The sequence below is a fragment of the Saccopteryx bilineata genome, chromosome 3 (genome assembly GCF_036850765.1).
Source record: "Saccopteryx bilineata isolate mSacBil1 chromosome 3, mSacBil1_pri_phased_curated, whole genome shotgun sequence".
Lineage (NCBI taxonomy): Eukaryota > Metazoa > Chordata > Mammalia > Chiroptera > Emballonuridae > Saccopteryx > Saccopteryx bilineata.
Window position 1 is genome coordinate 248,039,032 of NC_089492.1, and position 23,787 is coordinate 248,062,818.

Here is a 23,787-nt window from a genome sequence, read left to right on the forward strand (position 1 = left end):
AAGAACTGGGACCCTCTAATGACTGAATCTCTGGGAGATGAGGGATGGCAAAGGAGACCAAGTGGCCATTGAGGTAAGAAGGGAACCAAGAAAAAGTATTTCAAGGAGAAGTGTCAGATACTGCTCATAAGTAGCATGAGGTTCATACTGATAATGAATTATTGCTGTAGAAATGTGGAGGTGATTGAGTGCTTGTCAGGAGCCATAGTAGGGAGTAGTGGGGCTGAATGCCTGATTGGCGTGGTGTCGGGGAGCTTGGGAGAACAACTGGAGACCACAAGAAAAGCCGAATCTTTCCAGGAGTTTTGCTATAAGAGGAGCAGGAAAATAGGGTAAATGCTGGGAAGGGGGAGTTGGGACAAGGAAGGGTTTTCCTGCTAAGGTGGGTGGACTAATAATGCTTGCTGTGGAAGGGTCAGTTAATAGAGGGAAGAACTGAAGGTATTTTATGGACTTCAGTATCCCATATGGCTCTGTATGCTTTAAGTACTGTCATATCATAAATTTACTTTCAAGTTAGTTAAGGTATATAGCTTTTAGCTTATAATACTAAGAAATTGTTTTCTCTGTAAATGTCAACTAGTAGAAAACCACTTCAGACCTTGAGATGTGAAGATGAAGGGTGGGGAAACCTGCTCTATTTTGGTATTAAGAGGTTGAAGGGCAAGACAGCTGTGGAGCAGTGAGAAAGAAGATGGTCTTAGAAAATATTACCAGAAGCACTTAGAATTCTTTTTATTATGACAGGTCTCTAATTTTGGAGTTAGACGTGTACATGGAATGCAGTTTAGGTTAGATGGCCCATCTTGGTTATCCAATTTATAATACAAACATTTATTTCCTTGTGTAGTTTATTGTAAATACTGTTGTTTTTTCTGTAAGATGGGAGGTGTTAACCTGGAAATGTGAGATACTATATTTTAATAGAATTGAAAACTGTAAATGTATTAATTCTTTTTTTTCTCCCAACTCAGATTAAGAATTTCTTGTCAAAACGGGTGCTGATAATGTATTTTTTCAGTAAGGTAAGAAAATGTATGTAGTTAGAGCATTGGGACTTGGAGAGAGGAAATGAAATAAGAAATGAAGTAGCAGATAGGATTTGGTCTCTAAATATTTAGCTTGAGCCTAGTAAGCCAAGCAGCTTTGCATTAGTGCTTCACTAAACTTCTATTTTATCAATAGCTGCCCATCCTCATCTCTCCTCTCACCTCAGTGGCTTCTTGGGGCTTTACTATAGTAGGCCTCCCACTGCACGCAGCTTTTTGCAGATATGCAACCCCATCCTACAAAAGGAGTAAATTCATGGCCATCCTTTATGGCTCATTGTCCTGCTAACATTGTTGTGGCCAACTTGCTCTTTAGAAAGAGAGATGACTGGGTTATATCGCAGATGTTAAACTTGTATTGGAAAAAAAATTATAATTCAGGCCACAAACTAAATGACTTTCCAACTTGTCTCTCAGCTGCTTGCTACAGCTGCCATAGGAGAGTAAATCTCAATTGCAGGAGCTAAAAATTCATTCCTGTTTTCACTGGCTACAGCTGTTGTGTGTTAACTAATCCTTTGATGAGCAAAATCTTTGTTCATATGCAGGGAAAAGAATTTTTGTTATTTATTTATTTATTTATTTTACAGAGGCAGAGAGTCAGAGAGAGAGATAGATAGGAATAGGGACAGACAGACAGGAATAGAGAGAGATGAGAAGCATCAATCATTAGTTTTTTGTTGTGCCACCTTAGTTGTTCATTGATTGCTTTCTCATATGTGCCTTGACCGTGGGGCTATAGCAGACTGAGTAACCCCTTGCTCAAGCCACCGCCTGGTCAGGCTTAGTTTTTTTTTTTAATATAGCTTTTCTCTTTCTGAAGATATTGCTGTATTAGCTAATACTGCACTCAGTTACGCCTTCAAGTGAACGTTTGCATAGACATACATTGTTTTTATTCTTTGGGAGTCATACCCTGGTGGGAAGAGAGATGTGAGTAACTCTGATAGAATATAGATACACATAAAGAATCACTTCAGGTTCTTGAAACTTTTTTCACTATGGTGGCAGAGAAGATCCCTAGCAGTTCTGTCAAAAATAATCTACCTAGCCTGACCAGGCGGTTGCGCAGTGGATATAGCGTCGGACTGGGATGCGGAGGACTCAGGTTTGAGACCCCGAGGTCGACAGCTTGAGCGCGGGCTCATCTGGCTTGAGCAAAAAAAAAAAAAAAGAAAAGCTCACCAGCTTGGACCCAAGGTCGCTGGCTTGAGCAAGGGGTTACTCGGTCTGCTGTAGTCCCACAGTCAAGGCACATATGAGAAAGCAATCAATGAACAACTAAGGTGTTGCAACGAAAAACTGATGATTGATGCTTCTCATCTCTCTCTGTTCCTGTCTGCCTGTCCCCATCTATCCCTTTCTCTGACTCTCTCTCTGTCCCTGTAAAAAAAAAAAAAAAATCTACCTTAGGCTGTTCATTAGCGTTTTGGGAAAACTGACCCCTGAGGAAGGTATTTTCTACGAAGAAGAAGAGGGGTTGTCTGAAGTTTTACTTTAGTGCTTTGTTTCAGAAGGGTAGAGAGAGCACACTTCTGTGTCATGTGATGTGCCCTGTGCTCTTTTCACGTAACTTCCCTCATTTACATAATTCTAACAGCATTTTTGTGAGTTGTCTTTTTGTCTTGATTTTACAGATAAGGAAACCTGAGGCTCAGGGGTCAAATAGCTAGCCCCCATAGCCAGTAAAGGGCAGAGCAGAACTTGATCTCTTTTTTCCTTGGAAGTGAACGGGTTTTTGTTTTTTTTTAAGGGAGAGAGATTGAGAGAGACAGGAAGGGAGAGAGATGAGAAACATCAACTCATAGTTGTGCATTGATTTCTTCTCCTATGTGCCTTGATGGGCCTGGAGGTGGGGCTCCAGCTGAGCCAGTGACCCCTTGTCAAGCCAGCAACTTTAGGATCATGTCTGTGATCCCATGCTCAAGCTGGTGAGCCTGTGCTTAAGCCAGATAAGCCTATCAAGCCAGCGACCTTGGGGTTTTGAACCTGGATCCTCAGTGTCCCAGGTACACTCTCGATCCACTGTGCCACCGCCTGGTCAGGCATGAATGGCTATTTTTGAATCTGATATTATAAGTGGATCTGTTGTATGACCAGGAGTTATAGACATTGCTTTTTAATGTTGAGAAAGGTAACATGCTGTTGTACTTGAATAGTCTTCATTGGGTATATTATCAAAGCCAGCTTTTGTTTCAGTGGGCCAATTGTTGCTCCATATTATTTGTCCTTGTTATATTAAAGAAGGTTGGTTGGTTTTTCTTTGGAATGGGGTTGAGGGTAGACAATTCAAGAGAGGTAGTATGTATTCAGGTTTTTTATTTGTTTTAAAAAAAGTATTTTATTTTCTTTAAGTGATCTCTATACTAATCTTCTAAAGTGGGTTGAGTGTGTATAACTTAAATGAGAAACAGGTATGTACATAGAGATTTTAGAGACTTTTCAAGGGTCACATAGTAAGTTGGTGGCAGAATGCTGTATTTCTGTTAGATCATATTGTATAAGAATTTCAGATTTTAATTCTTGAGAGGCAGCTGTGAGTTTTCTGTTGTTACAGGCTACATAGTTGATTAGATGAAATAATAAAGAGTTTTTGCCCAGCAGAGCTTACGTAAATGTTTTTGTTGTGTTTGTAGCACCCAGAGGCTTCCATTCAGGCTGTTTTTTCAGATGCCCAAATGCATATTTGGGCTTTGGAAGGTAAGCAATTTTAGTGAACTTAGTGATTTTAATTATCAGTTAAATATGTAAGTATAGTCCATAGAAGGTGAGTTCTGGACTTTGATTTCAGATATAATTTTATATCTTTGTTTTATATAGATAATTTTTCTTAAATATTTATGTGTACTTAAATCTGGGCAGAAGTTTTCCTTGTATATAGGCAGAGAAACTGAGCCTGGGATTCTTTTTTTTTTTTTTGTATTTTTCCGAAGTTGGAAACGGGAAGGTAGTCAGACAGACTCCCGCATGCGCCTGACCCGGAATCCATCCGGCATGCCCACCAGGGGGCGATGCTCTGCCCATTTTGGTGCATCGCTATAGCCATTCTAGTGCCTGAGGCAGAGGCCACAGAGCCATCCCCAGCGCCCGGGCAAACTTTGCTCCAATGGAGCCTTGGCTGCGGGAGGGGAAGAGAGAGACAGAGAGGAAGGAGAGGGGAAGGGGTGGAGAAGCAGATGGGTGCCCTGGCCAGGAATCGAACCCGGGACTCCTGCACGCCAGGCTGACGCTCTACTACTGAGCCAACTGGCCAGGGCCAAGCCTGGGATTCTTGTATAAATACTTCTTCAGAAATTATATAAATTTCTTATATAAATTTCTTCAGAAATACTGCAATTAATAGATTGTTTTTAACTGTTTACTCATGTTGCCATAAGTTATTTAACCTGTTTCATATATTTTAATATATTTAACTTAGGTTAAATATGAAAAGTTAGTTGTTAAAAAATTTATATATTTATATTGTCGATACTGCCTTCTCAAAGCTTAAATAATTCTTCAGAGAGGTCTTTCCTGACACCTAATGAAAAATGTCCTCACAACCTTTACTCTGTTCCCTTACCATGCTGTTTTTCTTCCTAGCGGTTATCACTACCAAATACAACATTATTTAAAAGAACTTGTTCCTACTAGAACATAAAGTGGACTGTCATCTTCTTCATGACTACTGCTGCTGAGCACCTTTCCCGCCCGTTCTGATCTTGTACCCATTTTCTATTGTATTACTTCTTCTCTTTTATTTAGAAGTTCTTAATATATTCATAATATGAATCCTTTATTAAATAGATATATTGCAAATAGATTTGTCCTATAATAATTCACTTTTAACTTTTTTCTTTTCCCCTTGAGGTCTGTCTCACTTAGTAGCAGCATCTTTTACAGAAGATAGATTTGGAGTTGTCCAGACTACACTACCAGCAATTCTGAACACTTTGTTGACTCTCCAAGAGGTAGGAGGCAATATGTGGATTGGGTGGAGGTGAATGTCCTTTTCCTTGTCCCCATGATGCCCCCGGTTTTTATTTTTTGTGACATATTTATTGCGTAACAAAACATGTTGGAAGTTAAAATAATGGTACTGTTCTCACACTTAGGAAATTACAATCTAGGAGAGTATAGGAAGAGATAATTTAAATTCACTTGTATAAAATAATTTTATAGTAACAGAAAAAGAAAGTATATTCAACCTGTAGGCTATACCTCTGGTATTAATCAGAGTATATAGGATATTGCAGTTCTGTTCAGTGATACAAGTTTAGAGCCTTGCACAATTTGTAGCTATTGAAAGCAACGTGTAGTTAAATTACCCATGAAGGTAATAAGTTACCTACTGGCCAGAGGTTGAAAAGATAGAGCTGAGGCCAGTGGATTCCCCTGCCATCATGATGGTTACCTGGTTTTAAACTAATTTGCTTTTTTAGTCTTAAACTTAAAAGCAGAAAAATAAAATGTATACTTCTTGCTTTCCAATGGCTGCCTTTCCTAAATTCATGTTGGATATGTTTTATACCACCTGGTAATATTATTTGTATAGCAGGTGAGAGCTACAAACACTGAGTGACAGAGAGTAGGTAGGGGTGGTGTGTGCGGTAGGCTCTTGGAGGAGGTGATATTGAGCTAGGCTTGAAGGATAACAACTGGTGCATCTTTTGGTCTTGGGAAGCAGTTCAAGATATGAAGAGAAACACGTTTCTTTCTTCATCTCAATTTATTTTACCGCTAAGAAAGTCTTACCCATCAAAACCTCTTTGTACCTACTTTCTCGTGTATGTTACTTGTGACATGTTTGTATACATGCATACTTTTATTATTTGTCTTCTTTTCCTACTTACCTTTTTATTTTTTTTTAATGTTTAAATATATTTTATTTATTTATTCATTTTTAGAGAGGAGAGAGAGAGGGAGAGAGACAGAGAGGGAGAGAGAGGAGAGAGAGACAGAGAGAGAGAAGGGGGGAGGAGCTGGAAGCATTAACTCCCATATGTGCCTTGACCAGGCAAGCCCAGGTTTTGAACTGGCGACCTCAGCATTTCCAGGTCGACGCTTTATCCACTGCACCACCACAGGTCAGGCCCTAGTTACCTTTTTCTAAAGAAATGATTTTGTCGTATTTCCCCACAACTTCTAATATTTGGCTTGGCTAACCACACAATTGGGTAACAGTGATTTGGGCATATTTTTGGTATTCATAGCATAGTTTTTCATCACTCTAGTTGTACAGTTTAAAATAACAATAACAGTGCAATTCTTTATAGTCAACAGTGATTTCATTATTTTTGATCCTGATAACTACCTTGTGAAGTAATGAAGATGGAAGTATTTTAGCTCTACTTTACAAATGAGGGAGGCTTGGCAGTGCATTGAATTTCTTTCTTTTTTTTTAGCGAGAGAGTCAGAGAGGACAGACAGGCAGGAAGGGAGAGAGATGAGCAGCATCAATTCTTCATTGCAACACCTTAGTTGTTCATTGATTGTTTTCTCATATGTGCCTTGACCGGGGGGCTGCAGCAGACTGACCCCTTGCTCAAGCCAGAGACCTTGGACACAAGCCAGTGACCATGGGTCATGTCTATGATCCCACACTCAAACCATCGACCTCGTGCTCAAGCTGATGAGCCTGCACTCAAGCTGGAGACCTCGGGGTTTCGAACCTGGGTCCTTCACATCCCAGTCTGATGCTCTATCCACTGTGCCACTGCCTGGTCAGGCTGCATTGACTTTCTCACATACGTCTGGTAGGTGGCAGAGCTGGGACTTGAACTCAAAGTTGACTGCAGAGCATTAGCAATGTAATAGACCTCAGGGAACACTGCAGATCCATGTTCCCTATTCCTCGTTATAGGCTTATTTTCATGTGAGGTTCTCTGCAGACAGTAGTTTTATTTCTGGAACAATGGCTTTCAACTTTTTAACCATGACCTCAAGGATGTTTACATTAGACTAAAAGAGAGAGAGAAACAAAAGATTCCTTATTTTAAAAATTGAATTTGGCCTGACCTGTGGTGGCGCAGTGGATAAAGCGTCGACCTGGAAATGCTGAGGTCGCCGGTTCAAAACCCTGGGCTTGCTTCTTCAGGCACATATGGGAGTTGATGCTTACAGTTCCTCCCCCCTGTCTCTCTCTCCTCTCTCTCTCTCTCTTTTTCCTCTCTAAAATGAATAAATAAAAAAAAAAAAAAGAAAGAAAAAAAAATTGAATTTATTGCTTGACCAGGCAGTGGTGCAGAGGAGAGAGGGTCGGACTGGGACGCGGAAAACCCAGGTTCGAAATCCCGAGGTCGCCAGGTTGAGCGCGGCTCATCTCGTTTAAACACAGCTCACCAGCTTGAACCCAAGGTCACTGGCTTGAGCAACGGGTCACTCAGTCTGCTATAGCCCCCGTCCCGCCCCCTCCCCCGTCAAGGCACATATGAGAAAGCAATCAATGAACAATTAAGGTGCCACAACAAAGAATTGATGCTTCTCATCTCTCTCCCTTCCTGTCTGTCCCTATCTGTCCCTCTCTCTGTCTCTGTCACACACAAAAAAATGAATTTATTGGGGTAACGTTGGTTAATAAAATTATATAGGTTTTAATTATACAATTCTATAATACATCATTTGTATATTGTATGTTCACCACCCCAAATCAAGAACAAAAGATACTTTTTTTTAGTGCTCAGAACAGACAGGAAGAGAGATGAGAGATGAGAAACATCAGCACGTTAATTGTTCATTGATTGCTTTCTCATATGTGCCTTGACTGGGGGGCTCCAGCTGAGCCAGTGACCCCTTGTTCAAGCCAGTGACCATGGGGTCATGTCTATGCAACAAGCAACCCTGTGATCAAGCTGGTGAGCCCATGCTCAACCCAGATGAGCCCATGCTTGTTGGTGACTTCGGGGTTTTGAACCTGGGTTCTCAGCATTCCAGGCTGACGCTGTCCACTATGCCACTGCCTGGTCAGGCAAAAAGATTTTCAGAGCAGTATGTAACCTTGTATTATGTGCATTGCATTCTAATGTTTTTCATTTTATTTCATTTTTTAAAATGCTGTTTAAAACCAAATTGATGCCTGACCAGGCAGTAGCACAGTGGATAGAGCATTGGCCTGGGGTCCAGAGGACCCAGGTTCGAAACCCTGCTTGAGCATGGGCTCACCAGCTTGAGTGTGGGGTCGCTGGCTTGAAGCCCTGGCTTGAGCAAAAGGTCACTGGCTCAGCTGGAGCCCCCTGGTCAAGGCACATATGAGAAAGCAATCAATGAATACCTAAGGTGCTACAACGAAGAATTGATGCTTCTCGTTGCCCTTCTTGTCTGTCACTCTGTCTCTGTCTCTCTTGCTTAAAAAACAAACAAAAAAACATTCATTTTATAAGGATATTACTGCCCTAGAGATATTCTGTACCCAAATTACTTTCTTCTCACCTCCCCACCAAAAGTATTCCTAATTCTTTGTAGTTGGTTAATGGGTAGGTATGACAAGGAAAGCAATCTGTTTGATTATATTTATTCATACCTTTGGTTAGGAAGGTAGGAATGACAGATTTGTCAAAAGGTCAGGTCCTATTTACTTTGAAACAGCAGTTGGAAAGGAGAGTACTTTTGAGGGTCAGAGTAGAAAGAGGCAGATGTGTGTGTGTGTATTTTTTTTTTTTTTTTACAGAGACAGAGTCAGAGAGAGGGATAGACAGACAGGAAGGGGAGATGAGAAGCATCAATCATTAGTTTTTCGTTGCGCATTGCAACACCTTAGTTCATTGATTGCTTTCTCATATGTGCCTTGACTGTGGGCCTTCAGCAGACCAAGTAACCCCTTGCTTGAGCCAGCGACCTTGGGTCCAAGCTGATGAGCTTTGCTCAAATCAGATGAGCCCACGCTCAAGCTGGCGACCTCAGGGTCTCGAACCTGGGTCTTCCGCATCCCAGTCTGACGCTCTATCCACTGTGCCACCGCCTAGTCAGGCCAGATGTATATTTTTGATCATTTGAAGAGGTAAAGGAACAAGCTGGTCCAGTGATTTAGTACTTAGCTTCTGAGTATAAAAACCCTTTCTTGTGTGAAGCTGGTGGCATCTCTTCTCCCCTAGTCCATTTCACAGTCAGCCTTTTGATCATACTTGGCAGTCATCAGATTTTGCAAACTGCCTAGTCTTTCCTTTCCACCCCATATCCCGAGATTGATTATTATGAGTAAGTTAGTGTCCACATGGATGGCTGTTTGTCCCACACCTTATAGCTGTAGTTCTTTGACTTCCTCCTCTTTGCTACTTTTATATATCCTTCAGTTTCATTCTATGGCTATCACCTGGGCCTCATTATCCCCTGAGTTCTCCTCCTTCAGAGCTTAAAACTTCAAGATTCTCTCCTCACAGAATCCTTAAATGCTTTTGTGTTGAAGACCCCTTTGAGAGTCTGTGATGAAGCTTCTGGACTTTTTCTCGGAATAGTGTTTAAAATAAAGTACAGTAGTTCCTCATCTATTGTGGGGGTTAGGTTCCAGACCCCCTGCAATAGGTGAAAATCTGCGAAGTAGCGACCTTATATTTATTTTATTATTTATATATATTTTTAAGGCTTTATAAACCTTCCCCACACTCATAAACTTTTCCCATGCTGTTATTAACCTTTCTTACACTTTAACCTTTCTCACACTCATTTTGCTGCAAAAATTATTAAAATAATAAATATATAAAAATACCTATATACCACAAAATTCCGTGATATAGCAAAAAATCCACGATACAAAATTAGATATATACAATTCAAAATCTGTGAGCATACAATGAGATCGCGAAAAGTGAACCGCAGTATGGCAAGGGACGACTGAAATCAATTATATTTGGAATATAATTATGAAAGTATTAAATTTGTAATTTAGTAATATGTGACTTTTTTCTTTTCTTTTTTAAGTGAGAGAAGAGGGGAGATAGACAGACTCCTGCATGCATCCTGACCGGGATCCACCCGGCAACATTGGTCTGAGGCTGACGCTTAAATCAGCTGAGCTATCCTCAGTGTCTAGGGGTGATGCTCGAAGCAGATAAGCCACTGGCTATGAGAGGGAAAGAGAGAGAAGGAGGAGAGGGAGGGTAAGAGAAGCAGATGGTTGCTTCTCATATATTCCCTGACTGGGAATTGAACCTGGGACATTAATACTCCAGGCTGATGCTCTATCCACTGAGCCAACCAGCCAGGGCCAGTAATGTGTGACTTTTAATCAATGCATTAAATAACAAGCTATCAGTGAGTCTGATAACTTATCATTTTGAAATAATGATAAGATGAAAGTTGTTTCAAGATAACTCAAATAGTAATGCAGTAAGATATTGGTGATTTCTATTGGTGTCAAAAATCACAGGAATTGCTAATGCTGTTGTGATTTGTTGCTTACATTCATAATAGAAAGAAATGCTAAATTTAAATAGAACTTAGTGAAGATAAATATGCAATTTTTATCCTAAAGTTTATGCCCCTGAATTTTACCCATAGATATATTGGCCCCTGTAAGAGCCTTTGCTCCATCATGCCTTGCTGCTTCTGCATACTTGTTTGTACCAGTGTTTTTACTTTCTTTGTCTTTCAGCTCCCTCCTGGCCACATCTTGTCTTTCCCTATCCAGCTTAGACCATATATGTGTCACATCATTTTATTACTAATTCTTTCAACTCCTTGTCCCCATGTTCTTCAGTTGTACCCATGTGGCAAAACCCTAAGGGGTCAGTACTATATTCACCGCCTGTTCATTCTCTTCTGCCCGTACCTCCTGCATTGGCCTTACTGTAGGCCTGTGGCATTCCTGACCTGAATTATTAATGTGGCCTCTTGCCCCCTACTAACTTTTAATAGAGATTCTTCATTCTGACTCGGCCACTCTCCTGTTTTTCCATGAGTCCTCTGCTCTAGTAACCACCATGGAGTATTTAGTTTTTCCTCCCAAATATATTTCTTAACCTAACTCTAACACTATACATATGATGCCTTTTCTTTCCTTCTTTGCCTAGAACACATTTTTCTCCTTTTGTCTCACTCTGCCTTGTAATTCCCATCTCAACACTTTATTGCACTGCATATTAATTGTCCATTTATTTTTATTGTCTTTATAGGAGGAGAGCCAGGGACCTTGTCTCAGTAGAATGTGTCTGGTACTTGCCTATAATCATCATCCAATATTAATATTATTGTGTAGCAGCGGTTCTCAACCAGCAGCAATTATATTCCCCAGAGACATTAGTCAATCTCTAGAGACATTTTGATTGTCACAACAAGGGAAGTGCTATTGTCAGCCATTGTGTAGTGGCCAGGGATGCTAATAAACAGCCTATATTGTACAGGAATAGTCCTCATAATAAAGAGATATCCAGTCCAAAATATTGAGAAACTGCTGTATAGTCATGATTTCTAGTAAAATCTGCTCTTTTTTTTGTATTTTTCTGAAGTTGGAAACGGGGAGGCAGTCAGACAGACTCCAGCATGCGCCCGACTGGGATCCACCCGGCACGCCCACCAGGGGGCAATGCTCTGCGCGTCTGGGACGTCGCTCTGTTGTAACCAGAGCTATTCTAGCGCCTGAGGCAGAGGCCACAGAGCCATCCTCAGCACCCGGGCCAACTTTGCTCCAATGGAGCCTTGGCTGCAGGAGGGGAAGAGAGAGTCAGAGAGGAAGGAGAGGGGGTGGGGTGGAGAAGCAGATGGGTGCTTCTCCTGTGTGCCCCGGCAGGGAATTGAACCCGGGACTCCTGCACACCAGGCCGACGCTCTACCACTGAGCCAACCGGCCAGGGCCTAAAGTCTGCTCTTATCCGTAGCATTTGTTTGGGATTCTGACTTTAGTAAACTTTTAACTATAAGTAGGCTCCTTGAGACCAGGAACTTTCAAGGCTTTGTACAGTGGACATTTATTAATGACATTGGTGATAAATATTCAGGGGAGAGCAACTAGACTTTTATTTGGCTTTTGTGCATATACTACTGCATGTAAATATAAATGGGCAAAAAAGGTGTCTGTTTTCAGATACTTTTAGACTTCTGTTTTTTTAGACTTCTCTTAGGACCAAAGTAATGCCTTTGTGGAATTTTTTTTTTCTTGAAAGTATATTCAGTGGTGTATTATACTCCCTGCTTACTCTTTTCATTATTTAGGGTAATTCTTAACTAGATATTTGAGATCCCAGTTGTGTTCTGAGTTCTTAGGCCAGGAACCATGTATAGTGCATAAAATGAGGCTCAGAAGATACTTGTTTAATTTCACAGCTGATTGAGTACTTTAGTTCTTCTAACTATGGAGCACATCATTAAATATTATAAGCCAGTATTTCCTGGGTTTAAGTTATTGATATACTGCTTGTCTAGTTTTTAATCATAACTATTTATTAGAACATAACTATTTTTATAATTTTAGTCATTTCAATAAATCAGAAGATGAAGGCAAAGAGACAGATAACAGCACCTAGATCACCTCTCTTCAATGGAAATATAATGCAATACACATATGTAACTTTACATTTATTAGTAGTTACATTTATAAAATATAGGTGACGTTTATTTTAATTTTTTTTTTTTTAAGTGAGCCGGTTAGAGGAGGAGAGATAGACCTCCAACATGCGGCCCAACCTGGATCCACCTGGAAACACCCATCTAGGTCCAATGGTTTGCTCATCTGGGGCCATGTTTGTAACTGAGCTGTTTTTAGTGCCTGAGGCAGATGCTCCACAGAGCCATCCTCAGTGCCTGATGTGCTTGAACAATGGCTGTGGGAGGGGTAGAGAGAGAGAGAGAGATGGGGAGGGCAGAGGAGTAGAGAAGCAGATGGTCTCTTCTCCTGTGTGCCCTGACTTGGAATCAAACCCAGAACATCCACATGCCGGGCTGATGCTCTACCACTGAGCCAACTGGTCAGGGCCTTGATGTATTTTATTTAACTCATTATATCTAAAATACTTTATGTAATCAATATAAAATTCTTAATGAAAAATTTCTTTTTTTATAGTAAGTGTTCAAAATCTGGTGTGTATTTTTTACTTAGAGCATATCTGAATTCAGACAAGCCACATTTCAAGTGCTTAAGAGTTACATGTGTCTTAATGGTCACCATATTGGACAGAACAGCTATAGAATATAATGATAATGGTGCAATTGATCATACAAGAGGAATTTCAGATTAAATCTTCAAATGATAATATTCTAGATACATTTTCCAAAACTCAAGAATTGGTGATGGATTTTTTTTTTAAGGAGAAAACGGAAATATATGTGATATTCTCATCTAGTAAGTCAATCAACAGGAAGTACTTTATCCCACAATATAAATAAGAACCTGAATCATTCCATTTTGCTAAAAGTAGATGTGACAATATTCCTCCATATTCTGTGATATATATGCACAAAAGTTGACATTATACAGTTCATCAGTGGATAAATGCTGAAAATATACAAAGGTGATTGGACGGCATAGATGACAAAATGAAAAAAGTTGCTGGGTTAATTTTTTGAATTTGTCTTTATAAACCTGAGAATGAAAATGTTTGCAATTATAGTGAAAAGAAAATGGTTAAACTCTCTTCAATAAAATCATAAGCTGTCAAAACTTTTTGAAAATATTGCATTTTGATGTTACAATTGCAAGAAAAACAACCAGAAGCTATGATAAGCTAGAACGTATTGGAGATATATTTTCAATTTGAAATCAGTATTACATGATGGATATATCCCAGGTTTATTTATGATGTGTTGAATTCAAAAGACATTACTCATTTTAGATATAAATACCTTCAGAACCTGGAAAATGTTTATATTCTTATTTAAATTTCTATGAAGTTATTTTACATTATCCTGTCATTCTTTTGTAAATTATTTGAAAATGACTTTAAACTATAAAAAAAAGTCCATTGGACAAGGTGGTAAAATAATGAGAGCTATTTTTCCTGGTATACTGAGAGTTAATCAGAAGGTTTACAAGAAAATTGAAAGTGAAATAACCTTTCCATTGTGATTCAGTGCTATTAATGTTGCTTAAATACGTCACTGAACACCCCCTCCCATACTGCCTAAAATTATTCAAGTGTGTTTCAGTCTTGGGAAATACTCATAAGTTATTGTTGAAAGAGTAAATGATTGGACTTGAAGTTGTCATGGCAGAGTGAACACATGTATCAAATCTTGTTCCTTCTCCCAAACTGCTAAACTGTAGCAAAAGGACTTTGAAAGAAACATAAATCCATAAACAGGAGAAGAGACAACAACAACAAAATTTTCAAAGCTGGAAAGCAGATGGTTGAGATAAATAACTTAGCAGATCCCAGAGGCAAATCTGAAATAGAGCAAGCACCAAGTACCTCTGGGATCAAGGATGAAGATACAGGCACCAAAATAAAGAGGTTTAAGTGAGAGCTGTTTGAAAAATAGGTAGATCCCTAGATTCTCTGCTGCTGGTGCTCCCCCTCCCTCCAGTGGTAGTCAAAGTTTATCCTCTAGAGAGGGTAGAACACCGGGTCTCTGGACTAGAAGTCCAGACATGGTTGTGGGTACTATACTAAAAGCACAGTAGATCTGTGTTGCCCTGGGGACTAGGTACTGGAAAATTCCTCTTTGGGAACTCTGAGTAATCCAAGGAAAAAGATCTAAAGTTACTAAGTTGGGTGTTCACTCTGCAAAAGTCCACACAGATCACCTGTTATGAAGGCTGTTGTCAATAATCTCAACCATGTACTCAGCTGTTGGTCAGGTCTTTAGGAAGTCCCACTCTCAGTCGTGAGCCAGGTTCACTCGATTTTTTTTTTTTTAAAGACACAGTCAGAGAGAGGGATAAATAGGGACAGATAGATAGGAACGGAGAGAGATGAGAAGCATCAATCATTTGTTTTTTCGTTGGACACGTTAATTGTTCATTGATTGCTTTCTCATATGTGCCTTGAACATGGGGCTATAGCAGACCGAGTAACCCCTTGCTTGAGCCAGCAACCTTTGGTCCAAGCTGGTGAGCTTTGCTCAAACCAGATGAGCCTGCACTCAAGCTGGCGACCTCGGGGTCTTGAACCTGGGTCCTCCGCATCCCAGTCCGATGCTCTATCCACTGCGCCACCACCTGGTCAGGCCAGGTTCACTAGATTTCTGATGAAGGTCTCTAATGCAGAAGATAAAGACCAAAATACACAAGGGGAGAAAAGTGTGGAAGAAACTATATAACAAGCAAAACCAAAAATCATCAAAATCCTCAGAAATAAGAGAGGTTATTACATCCTTGAAACAAAGATAGGATGCAAAAATAAAAAAGATCACCTAGATGTCAGACGTAAAAGAGTTCTTGAAATTAAAAAGGTAATAGCAGAGCCTGACCAGTTGGTAGCTCAATGGATAGAGCGTCCATCTGGGATGCTGAGGACCCAGGTTCGAAACCTTAAGGTTGCTGGCTTGAGCATGGGCTCATGTGGCTTGAGTGCAGGCTCAGGGTCGCTGACTTGAGCATGAGATCATTGACATGACCCCATGGTCACTGGCAGGAGCTCAAAGGTCACTAGCTTGAGCCCAAGGTTGCTGGCTTGAGCAAGGGGTCACCGGCTTGGCTGGAGCCCCCTGATCAAAGCACATATGAGAAGCAATAAAAGAACAACTAAAGTGCTGCAACTACGAGTTGATGCTTGTCATCTCCCATCCTGTCTGTCACTAAAGAAAAATAAAGGCAGAAATCATTATAGTTTGTTTTCATTTCTTTTGGTGGTTATATTATTATAAATAATATGCTTATTCTATTATTTCTTGTCACTTTAGACATCTTTATTATTATTTTTTTATTCATTGAGAGATGGGGAGGCAGACACAGACTCCCTTCTGCGCCCCAACTAGGATCCTGTCAAGCCCCCTACCGGTTGATGCTCCGCCCATCTGGGCTGCTGCTCCGTTGCTTGGCAACCGAGATATTTTAGTGCCTGAGGCAAGGCTATGGAGCCATCCTTAGCTCTCGGGGCCATCTTTGCTCGAACCATTGAGCCATAGCTGTGGAAGGGGAAGAGAGAGGGGGGGGGGAGTGAGGAAGAGGAGGGGTGGAGAAGTAGATGGTCACTTCTCCTGTGTGTCCTGACTGAGAATTGAGCCTGAGACTTCCACACACTGGGCGGATACTCTACTGCTGAGCCAACCCGCCAGGGATAGACATTATCTTGTTGTAAACAGATTAATATACTTATACTTTTCTATTTTCACTTCTGTCATCTCTTAATGTAGTTATATGATTTTAAAATGATATTATTTATCTTTGGTCTTTAAAGATACTTAAATCTCTATTTCTTATTCTGTCACCCTTAAACAAAATCATTTTCACTTTTGAATTCTCCCCACCTATTTTTGCTCATAGGTACTTGATCATTTTAAAATTGAAAAGGAAGAGAAGACAGTGTAGCAAATAACTTTTATTTATGTATTGTGTAAAAATTGGGCCTTTTTTTTGGCTGAGCTTTTTCATAAAGGATTCAACATCCTGCATAATCAGAGTATGCAATCTGTGTTTCACTTCCCAGCTTTGTATTTCTTTGAGGAAAGGACTGACCCAGGTGAATGCTGAAGTGGCTGGACCTCTACTGCATTGTTTTTCAAATGGTTTATGATCCAAAATATTTTGTAGTGCGTATGTGTCTGTCCATCTCGATATCTGAAATAAAATGTCCTTAATTGTTTGGACCAAGTTGGCCTTCTTGATAGTCTGCCGTAATGTGTTTTCTTTCTTTGATCTAGGCAGTCGACAAGTACTTCAAGCTTCCTCATGCTTCCAGTAAACCACCTCGGATTTCAGGAACCCTTGTGGACACTTCCTATAAAACGTTAAGATTTGCATTTAGAGCCTCACTAAAAAACGCCATCTATCGAATAACTACTACATTTGGTGAACATCTGAAGTAAGTGTACCTGTTTTGATTCCTGATGATAATTCATTTTCAGTTCTCTTGAGAAATAGGTATGAAAATTATAAAGGCTCACATGTTGAAGGTGTTTTTTTGGGACCTTCATGATTCCTACTGGGAATTAATAGCTTGCATTTAGACTTTATACAATATTTTAAAATTTGGCCTATCATGAGCTTTGGGGCCTTCTTTGAAATAGATAAAACAAGGGGATAGAAAGTTATAAAAGTAGCAAATTAAATATATATATATATATATATATATATATACATATACATATATATTTCTTTTTTTTTTTTAATTACCAGACCATCCTTCAGGGAGAAATAAAGGCAAAAACCCCCAAAACTCTGTTACTGCATTTTGGTCAGCAAACTAAGAGTTGGGGTGAGCAGAGTATTCCATAAATGAGTCCTTCGTGCTGTGTGAATCATGCTGGAAAAACAGTGACCGATCACAACACCTTCAGACACGGAGCCAGAAAGAAAACCACAAATGCCAAACCTGTTTATATTTAGTTCCATTGATGTTTTACTGCTTTCTTCCCCTAAAATAATCTAGCTAGGATGGTAAGGGATACTAGTTTATTAACTAAACTGTGTTTTATCATAATTATAAATGAACTTTAGAAGACAGGAGAGATTACTCTGCTTTCTCTGTAAGCAATCAGTTAATAGTTCAGAATTTCTCATACACCTGCTTTTAGAAACAGTGTATATTTTCTTTTACTTCCATAAGAGGAGGCAGAAGCAGTAGCAAGTTTTATGGAACTCTTTGGTTCTGTGTGGGGTTACAAAAGAGCTGTGCATAATCCTCCATCCTTAAGAGGTTTATTCATTTGTTTAAAAAGAAACAAAACTGTTATTGAGTGCCTCCTTACATCTGCACTCTCCACTGTGATAGCCATGTGTGGCTATTTAAGGTGAAATAAAATGTAAAATCCAGTTTTTCAGTCATACTGGCCTCATTTTAAGTTCTCAGTAACTACATATGCCAGTGGCTACTGTATTGGACAGCTTGGATACAAAACATTGTTATCACTGCAGGAACTTCTATTGGACAGTGTTGTCCTAGACCAGCGGTCGGCAAACTCATTACTCAACAGAGTCAAATATCAACAGTACAACGATTGAAATTTCTTTTGAGAGCCAAATTTTTTAAACTTAAACTATATAGGTAAGTGCATTCCTTATCGAGGTAGCACCCTCATGTGGTATTTTGTGGAAGAGCCACACTCAAGGGGCCAAAGAGCCGCATGTGGCTCACAAGCCATGGTTTGCCGACCACTGTCCTAGACAATACACTTGGCACTTAATGTGCTTTTTTTTTCTCATTTACTCTTCTCAAAGCCTGTGAGGTGCAGAGGTTGTTATAGTTGTTTAGAAATTAGAAACTGAGGTTCAGAGAGATTAAGAACTTGTTTAATAGTCCAGTGAGTGTTAGAACACGACCTGAAATATCAGGTCTTTCTTGCTTTGAAATTATACCTTCATTCCCTGCACACCACTAGGCTGCCTCTGGGATATAAGTTGCCGGGCAGAACATTTAGAAAACACCTGTTGAATTTAGAGAATGAACTAGGTATGATATATATTGATGATAATGCAAATACAGGGAGAAAGGGGGAAAAGAGAGATTTCTTAGAAAAGAAAGGGAGGAAGATAGATGACTGATAACAAATTATGAGAATGAAACTCTGCCTTAGCTTCTTTTCTCTGAGAGAGCTAAATTTTATAAGTGCATTAAAATGATGAGGTCAGTAGAGACTATTTTGTACAAATACAGGACAGAATGGTATGGAGGAAAAAATGTTAGATTTAGAGTTAAAACATTTTGAGTTATACCTGGTTCATTGACTATTTATGGTTGTGGGCAAGTTACCTAATGAGTTAAGTAATCTGCCCAAGATTTTGCAGGTTGTAAAATTGCAGAATCCACACTCAGAACTTCCTGACGTGAGAGTTCTGTCTTACAGTGTCCAGACTGTTAACCAGTAGGCAGTAGGCTATGTCGTCTCCTCTAACCTTTGAACCTTTATGCTACCGCTTACCCTCCCATGCAAAGGGTACGTTATTCATCTCACTTTGTTTCATTTGTTGTTCATAGAGATAAAATGGGATCACACACATATAAAGCCTGTACTGTACATTATATGTTGTTTGGAAAATAACTATTATTATTGTGTAATACCTAATTTATTCATTATCCAAAGCTCTACCTCTGAGAACCAGGTTTAAATTAAGTAAATTTGATTTACTGATTTTCTAGCCTGTAACACATTAAAATTTGAGGGGAAGAGACAGATACCAGAGTCGGGGAGTACTAACAGCAGTAAGAGATAATGTAGCACCTGCTCGCAGAGAGAAGATTCATGGAAAAAGCTGCAGATTCCGTGTTTGAGAATTCAAAGCCATTTAGTTGGAGGTGACAGCGTCATTAGCACCTGGATGGGAATCTGCACAAATACTTGCAGTGGTTCAGTTAGAGGCAGCTACATGGTTTAAGAAAACAGTGATGGTATGTGTAGGGCTTTGAAAATGATTCGTAGCAAAGTTGTTATAGTAAGATTCTTTGGCACTTTTAAAAGTGGTGACCTTCACTTACTAGAATTTTATCATTCAATAATGCTATATTACTATTCAACAAGGAGAAAGCCAGAATCTTTCATTGTATTCACTTTTTTGCCTAGAAGTTTAAAAGGAAGATTTATACTAGTTTTAGTGTATATTTGCTCTAGTTTTGTCAATGTAATATATTTTTGTGGGGCCAAGGGCTGAGAGAGAACTCAATTTCCCCATGCAAGACAAAATTTATTTTCAAAGGGAAGAGTAAATCTAAACCACTAAGCTGTTACCTTTGAAAACGATTAGTGGAGTCTATTATGTTTTAACCAAACATTTTAGTTTAAAGGATTTTATATTAAAGGCAATTCAAATAGTCCACAATTCAAAGATAATGTTGGAATCTGGTTTAAATAAAATAATAAAATCCAGAAAATCTGTAAGGCCTGGAACTCTGCACAGCAGGTTCCGCAGCAGAGCAGGTTAAAATCGATGCCTTCACTTGTCAGTCTTAATTTGCTTTGGTCTTTCAGAAGGTGGAAGCATGCCATTACTGAATCAAGCCCTCCTCCTCATTAGATTAAGGAGTTTCATCCAACTTTTTCAGAAGTACTAAATAAGTGAAGATTTCTCTTCATTTTTAATTGTTTTGAAAAATATTGACTCTGTGCTCTGTGGTTCACTTAATATGCTTAATGTAAAATAAAGCTTATGCTTTGAATTTATGTTTCATTTAGTGCTGTGCAAGCATCTGCAGAACATCAGAAAAGACTTCAACAGTTCTTGGAGTTCAAAGAATAGTTAAGTAATATAAACTGTGTTCATTACACTGCTGATACAACTACAGATGGGACAGTAAATGTTCAGCATTCTTGGATCAGAAGAAAATGGACTAATTAGATGCTTCCTTTGTCGTGGTGGTTGCTTTGAAAACTATACTTTAATGGGAGAAATCATGGAAAGAAATTCTCAACAGAATAACTGAAAACGGCTTCTTCTGTACCAGTTGCTTGTGTGTGTGGTTTAATAAAATCTTTATTCAGTTTCACAAATGCATCTCTGGCAATAGAAATGTCTCTAGCTTATGTAGCTTAATAATAATAACTAGAAAATTTTTAGAATATACCTTTGACAGGAGTAGAGCCAGTTCAGAAGGTAAAATAGGTTGACTTGACCCAGCCCTCCTAATTGTTCTGAGAGCTTAGCTCTCTGTAAACTTGAAATACATAAATGTTTTTAGAGTTGTTTCTGTTTACTAAAGGATAAAAATGGTAACACTGGAGAAAAGTTTGCAGAAAAAATACTGTCTAAGGGACATATTTTGTTAATCTGTTAGGTTGTGTTTTTGTTTCCAGAGACAAATTAAATTTGCATGATTGTCCAAAAAAAAGTCTCAATTTACAGATGCTAACTCTATATAAAGGAATGTGGAAAAATTCAGTTCTTAAGTTACAAGATTAAACATTCACATTTGGTTTTTGAAAGACAGTTGACTGACATCTATGAATTTATTTTGTATCGTGCTAGTAAACAATGGGTGTATGCCTATTTTTCCCAACTAGTTTTACTTTCTTTTTCTGGAACAAAACATTAAATGATTGTAGAGACTATTTTCAAGTGAGAGAAAATGTTTTGTAAGAAAAACCAGGAAACTTTCCCTTTTCCTCCACCCTTCGTCTTCATTAGATGAAATTATTTTGTGAGACTTTTTTGGCCTCACAGAAGGAGCAGTCTTCACTGTGTTAACTGGCTAATTAAAATATATTAGGAAAATCTTTACAGCCAGAAACAACTTAGTCATCAACTAGCAAGTGAGACCAAGACGTCAGAGGGATTACTTGGGAGCATGTTGTATGTCCCCAAATGAGCAAGGTAATTTTATAATTTATTTGCTCAACTTTCTTTGGAGATGAAAGATTGGAAATCCTACTAGTAGATATTCACTGGACTAGCTTTGGACTGAAATGCTTCCTTGTAATTTTTTTTTTTTATTGTCTTGTCCCTCTAGTGTCCCTCAATTTTTTTCTTTAGTCAGCACAGTGTAGTATATGAATCTTTAATGTGGTGTATTTGTCTGATTACTTGAGGTATTACATCTTTACTCCCTCTGTGTGTTGCCCCTTCAGCCAGCACATGCCAAATTATAAATGAATCCTGCTGACCTTTAAAGTCTCTTTATGAGACAGTTCCCCAGTTGTCAAGTGTTTGGAGGATTTAGGCTATTGCCATTGCTCCCCCTCCCCCACCCCCATAGCGGAGTTGATCTCTTTTGAATGTGAAAGTTGAATTTTGAATGTGGCAGTTACTTACAGCTGGCCAGAAAATTGTGGCTGGGTTGACTGAGAACGGTTGAGTTTTATGTTTTAAAGCCATTGAGCTTTTAGTATTCCATTCTCTGTGCTCCCCTGGCTGAGACACTTTGGGAGAAAAGGACCATTAACCTTCTGCTTTCATTAAAGAATTGTTGTATTGAACCCATTTGATTCCTGTGACTGATGATGGCATGATTCCTTTAAACTCTTAGATAAAATGTCTGGCTAACTTTAGGTTTTAGCTATTTCCCAAATACTTTGGGCAAAGGTATGTTTGATGCACAATGTGAAAAGTTTTGAGGTGTTCATTTGTGTTTTCTCTCCAGAGAATGTGCTTTGTATAAAATACAGTCACATAAAGTCTGTATGGGATTTGGAAACCGTCTCCCTACATCTGAATTGTATTTAGTTGGTAAGGGAGTTAGTTCCTTTTCCTCATTGTGTGTTGATAATCTCCACCCCACCTGTTGGGTGTGGTGTGGCCCAATCACCTGTTATTAAAGAGAGTTCCTTCTCTTGTGTACAAGAAGGAGGATCTTAGGAAGGCCAAGAGGAGAAAAGCATTTCCTTTGATGAATTCATATCTAGCCTATGAGCCCACTGGTGCTCTAACATTGGCCTGAAAATTAGAGTGTTCTTGAAACTTTTCTCTGACTGTCAATATACAGCGTGATTCTGTCAACTCTTGTAATGTTTGCCTGACCCTTGTGGAAGGTATAAATCCACGTAACTTCTTTCTCAGAGAACTGTGAAACTATCCTAGGATAACGTACAGTCCAGTGGACATGGATAAGCCACAGTTTATTACTTTGCTGGATTTGTTCTTTGGCAATTGTCATATATGTCTTTCTGTAAATATGGTAATCTGTTTATGTCTTTTTGTATATCACTGACACTGAATTGGATAGAAAAATAAATTGATATTAAAAAAATGGGACTATTAATTGAAATGTATATATACAAGGTCAGTTTTTTCTAGTGTATGTTTCCTTAGCCATTTCAATTCTGTATCCACTCTCATTGTGTATAGAATGTGAAAAGGTTTAACTTCTTGAGAAGTCAGGTTTTGCCCGTAACCAGACTAATTTGGTGGGTGATCAGTATTTAAAAGGTAATTCTAAGCCTGAATTTCAGGTCTCTTTTTTCATTGTCTTGACTTCCCTCTAGAACTAAACAAAGGAGGCAGGTGCTGAAAGCCATCTTTTAGTGGAGGTTTCTTTTCTTGCCAGAACAGTGTTTCTGAAGGGATCATACTCCTCTGGGCTAACAGTTATGTCTGTCAACTTCACTTAAATTAGTCTGAACTTAACCTCAAATAGTTGAAGTGCTATACTAAGGCACCAAGTCCCTCTTTTGCTCCCCTAATCCAGGTATCTTTAAAACCAAATGGCTTATGACAAAGATGGCTTTATCAGTTAACAGTCCAGCTATTCTTAGCAAGCTGCTGACCAGACTCACACTTTGAGAAGAGTTTATTATGGATCAGGAGTTACCAAATTTAGCATGCATCAGAATCACTTGGAAAGCTTGAGAAAATACGGGGTACCACCTCCAGGGTTTCTGATGGTATATATCTGGGCTGGGCCCAAGACCTTGTATTTCTAACAAGTGTTCAGGTGATGCTTGCTGCTCGACAGAAGAGCACACTTTGGGAACCACTGCTCTAATTTCTTAATACGTGGTGTTTCTCAGATGAGTGTCTGAAGCATGTGAACTATCATTTGTTATAAGATAGAGTTCTTCTATCTGATTCATTTATTGGAAAGCGTGAGGAATATGGTTGGATCCTGTAGGTAAGCCAGAAATGCTGAGAAGTATTCTGGTGTTTTTCTGCTTGAAATTATAGTGGGTGATAGGAGTTGTTCTTTTACACTATTGTGTGCTCGTATTGTTCCGTTTGCCTGATTTTCTGGCTTGGGAAATTTCTCATTCTTAAATGAGCTTAGCTGTCCCACATACTCCCAGAGATTTCATTTTTCCAGTGCTCTGTCAT

The 23,787-nt window shown here is 39.1% G+C and overlaps 1 protein-coding gene across 1 annotated transcript in view; it reads left to right on the forward strand.

The window, feature by feature from the left end:
* NDC1 (NDC1 transmembrane nucleoporin) overlaps window positions 1-22,719 on the forward strand; it is a 64,424-nt gene extending 41,705 nt beyond the window's left edge. Inside the window, exons 14-18 of the mRNA XM_066269144.1 lie at window positions 975-1,025; window positions 3,686-3,749; window positions 4,899-4,999; window positions 16,755-16,915; window positions 20,220-22,719. Of these exons, the coding sequence (XP_066125241.1) occupies window positions 975-1,025; window positions 3,686-3,749; window positions 4,899-4,999; window positions 16,755-16,915; window positions 20,220-20,283 (441 nt within the window). The 3' untranslated portion in view covers window positions 20,284-22,719. The remainder of the gene's footprint in view (window positions 1-974; window positions 1,026-3,685; window positions 3,750-4,898; window positions 5,000-16,754; window positions 16,916-20,219) is intronic.
* The last annotated feature ends 1,068 nt before the right edge of the window (window positions 22,720-23,787 follow it).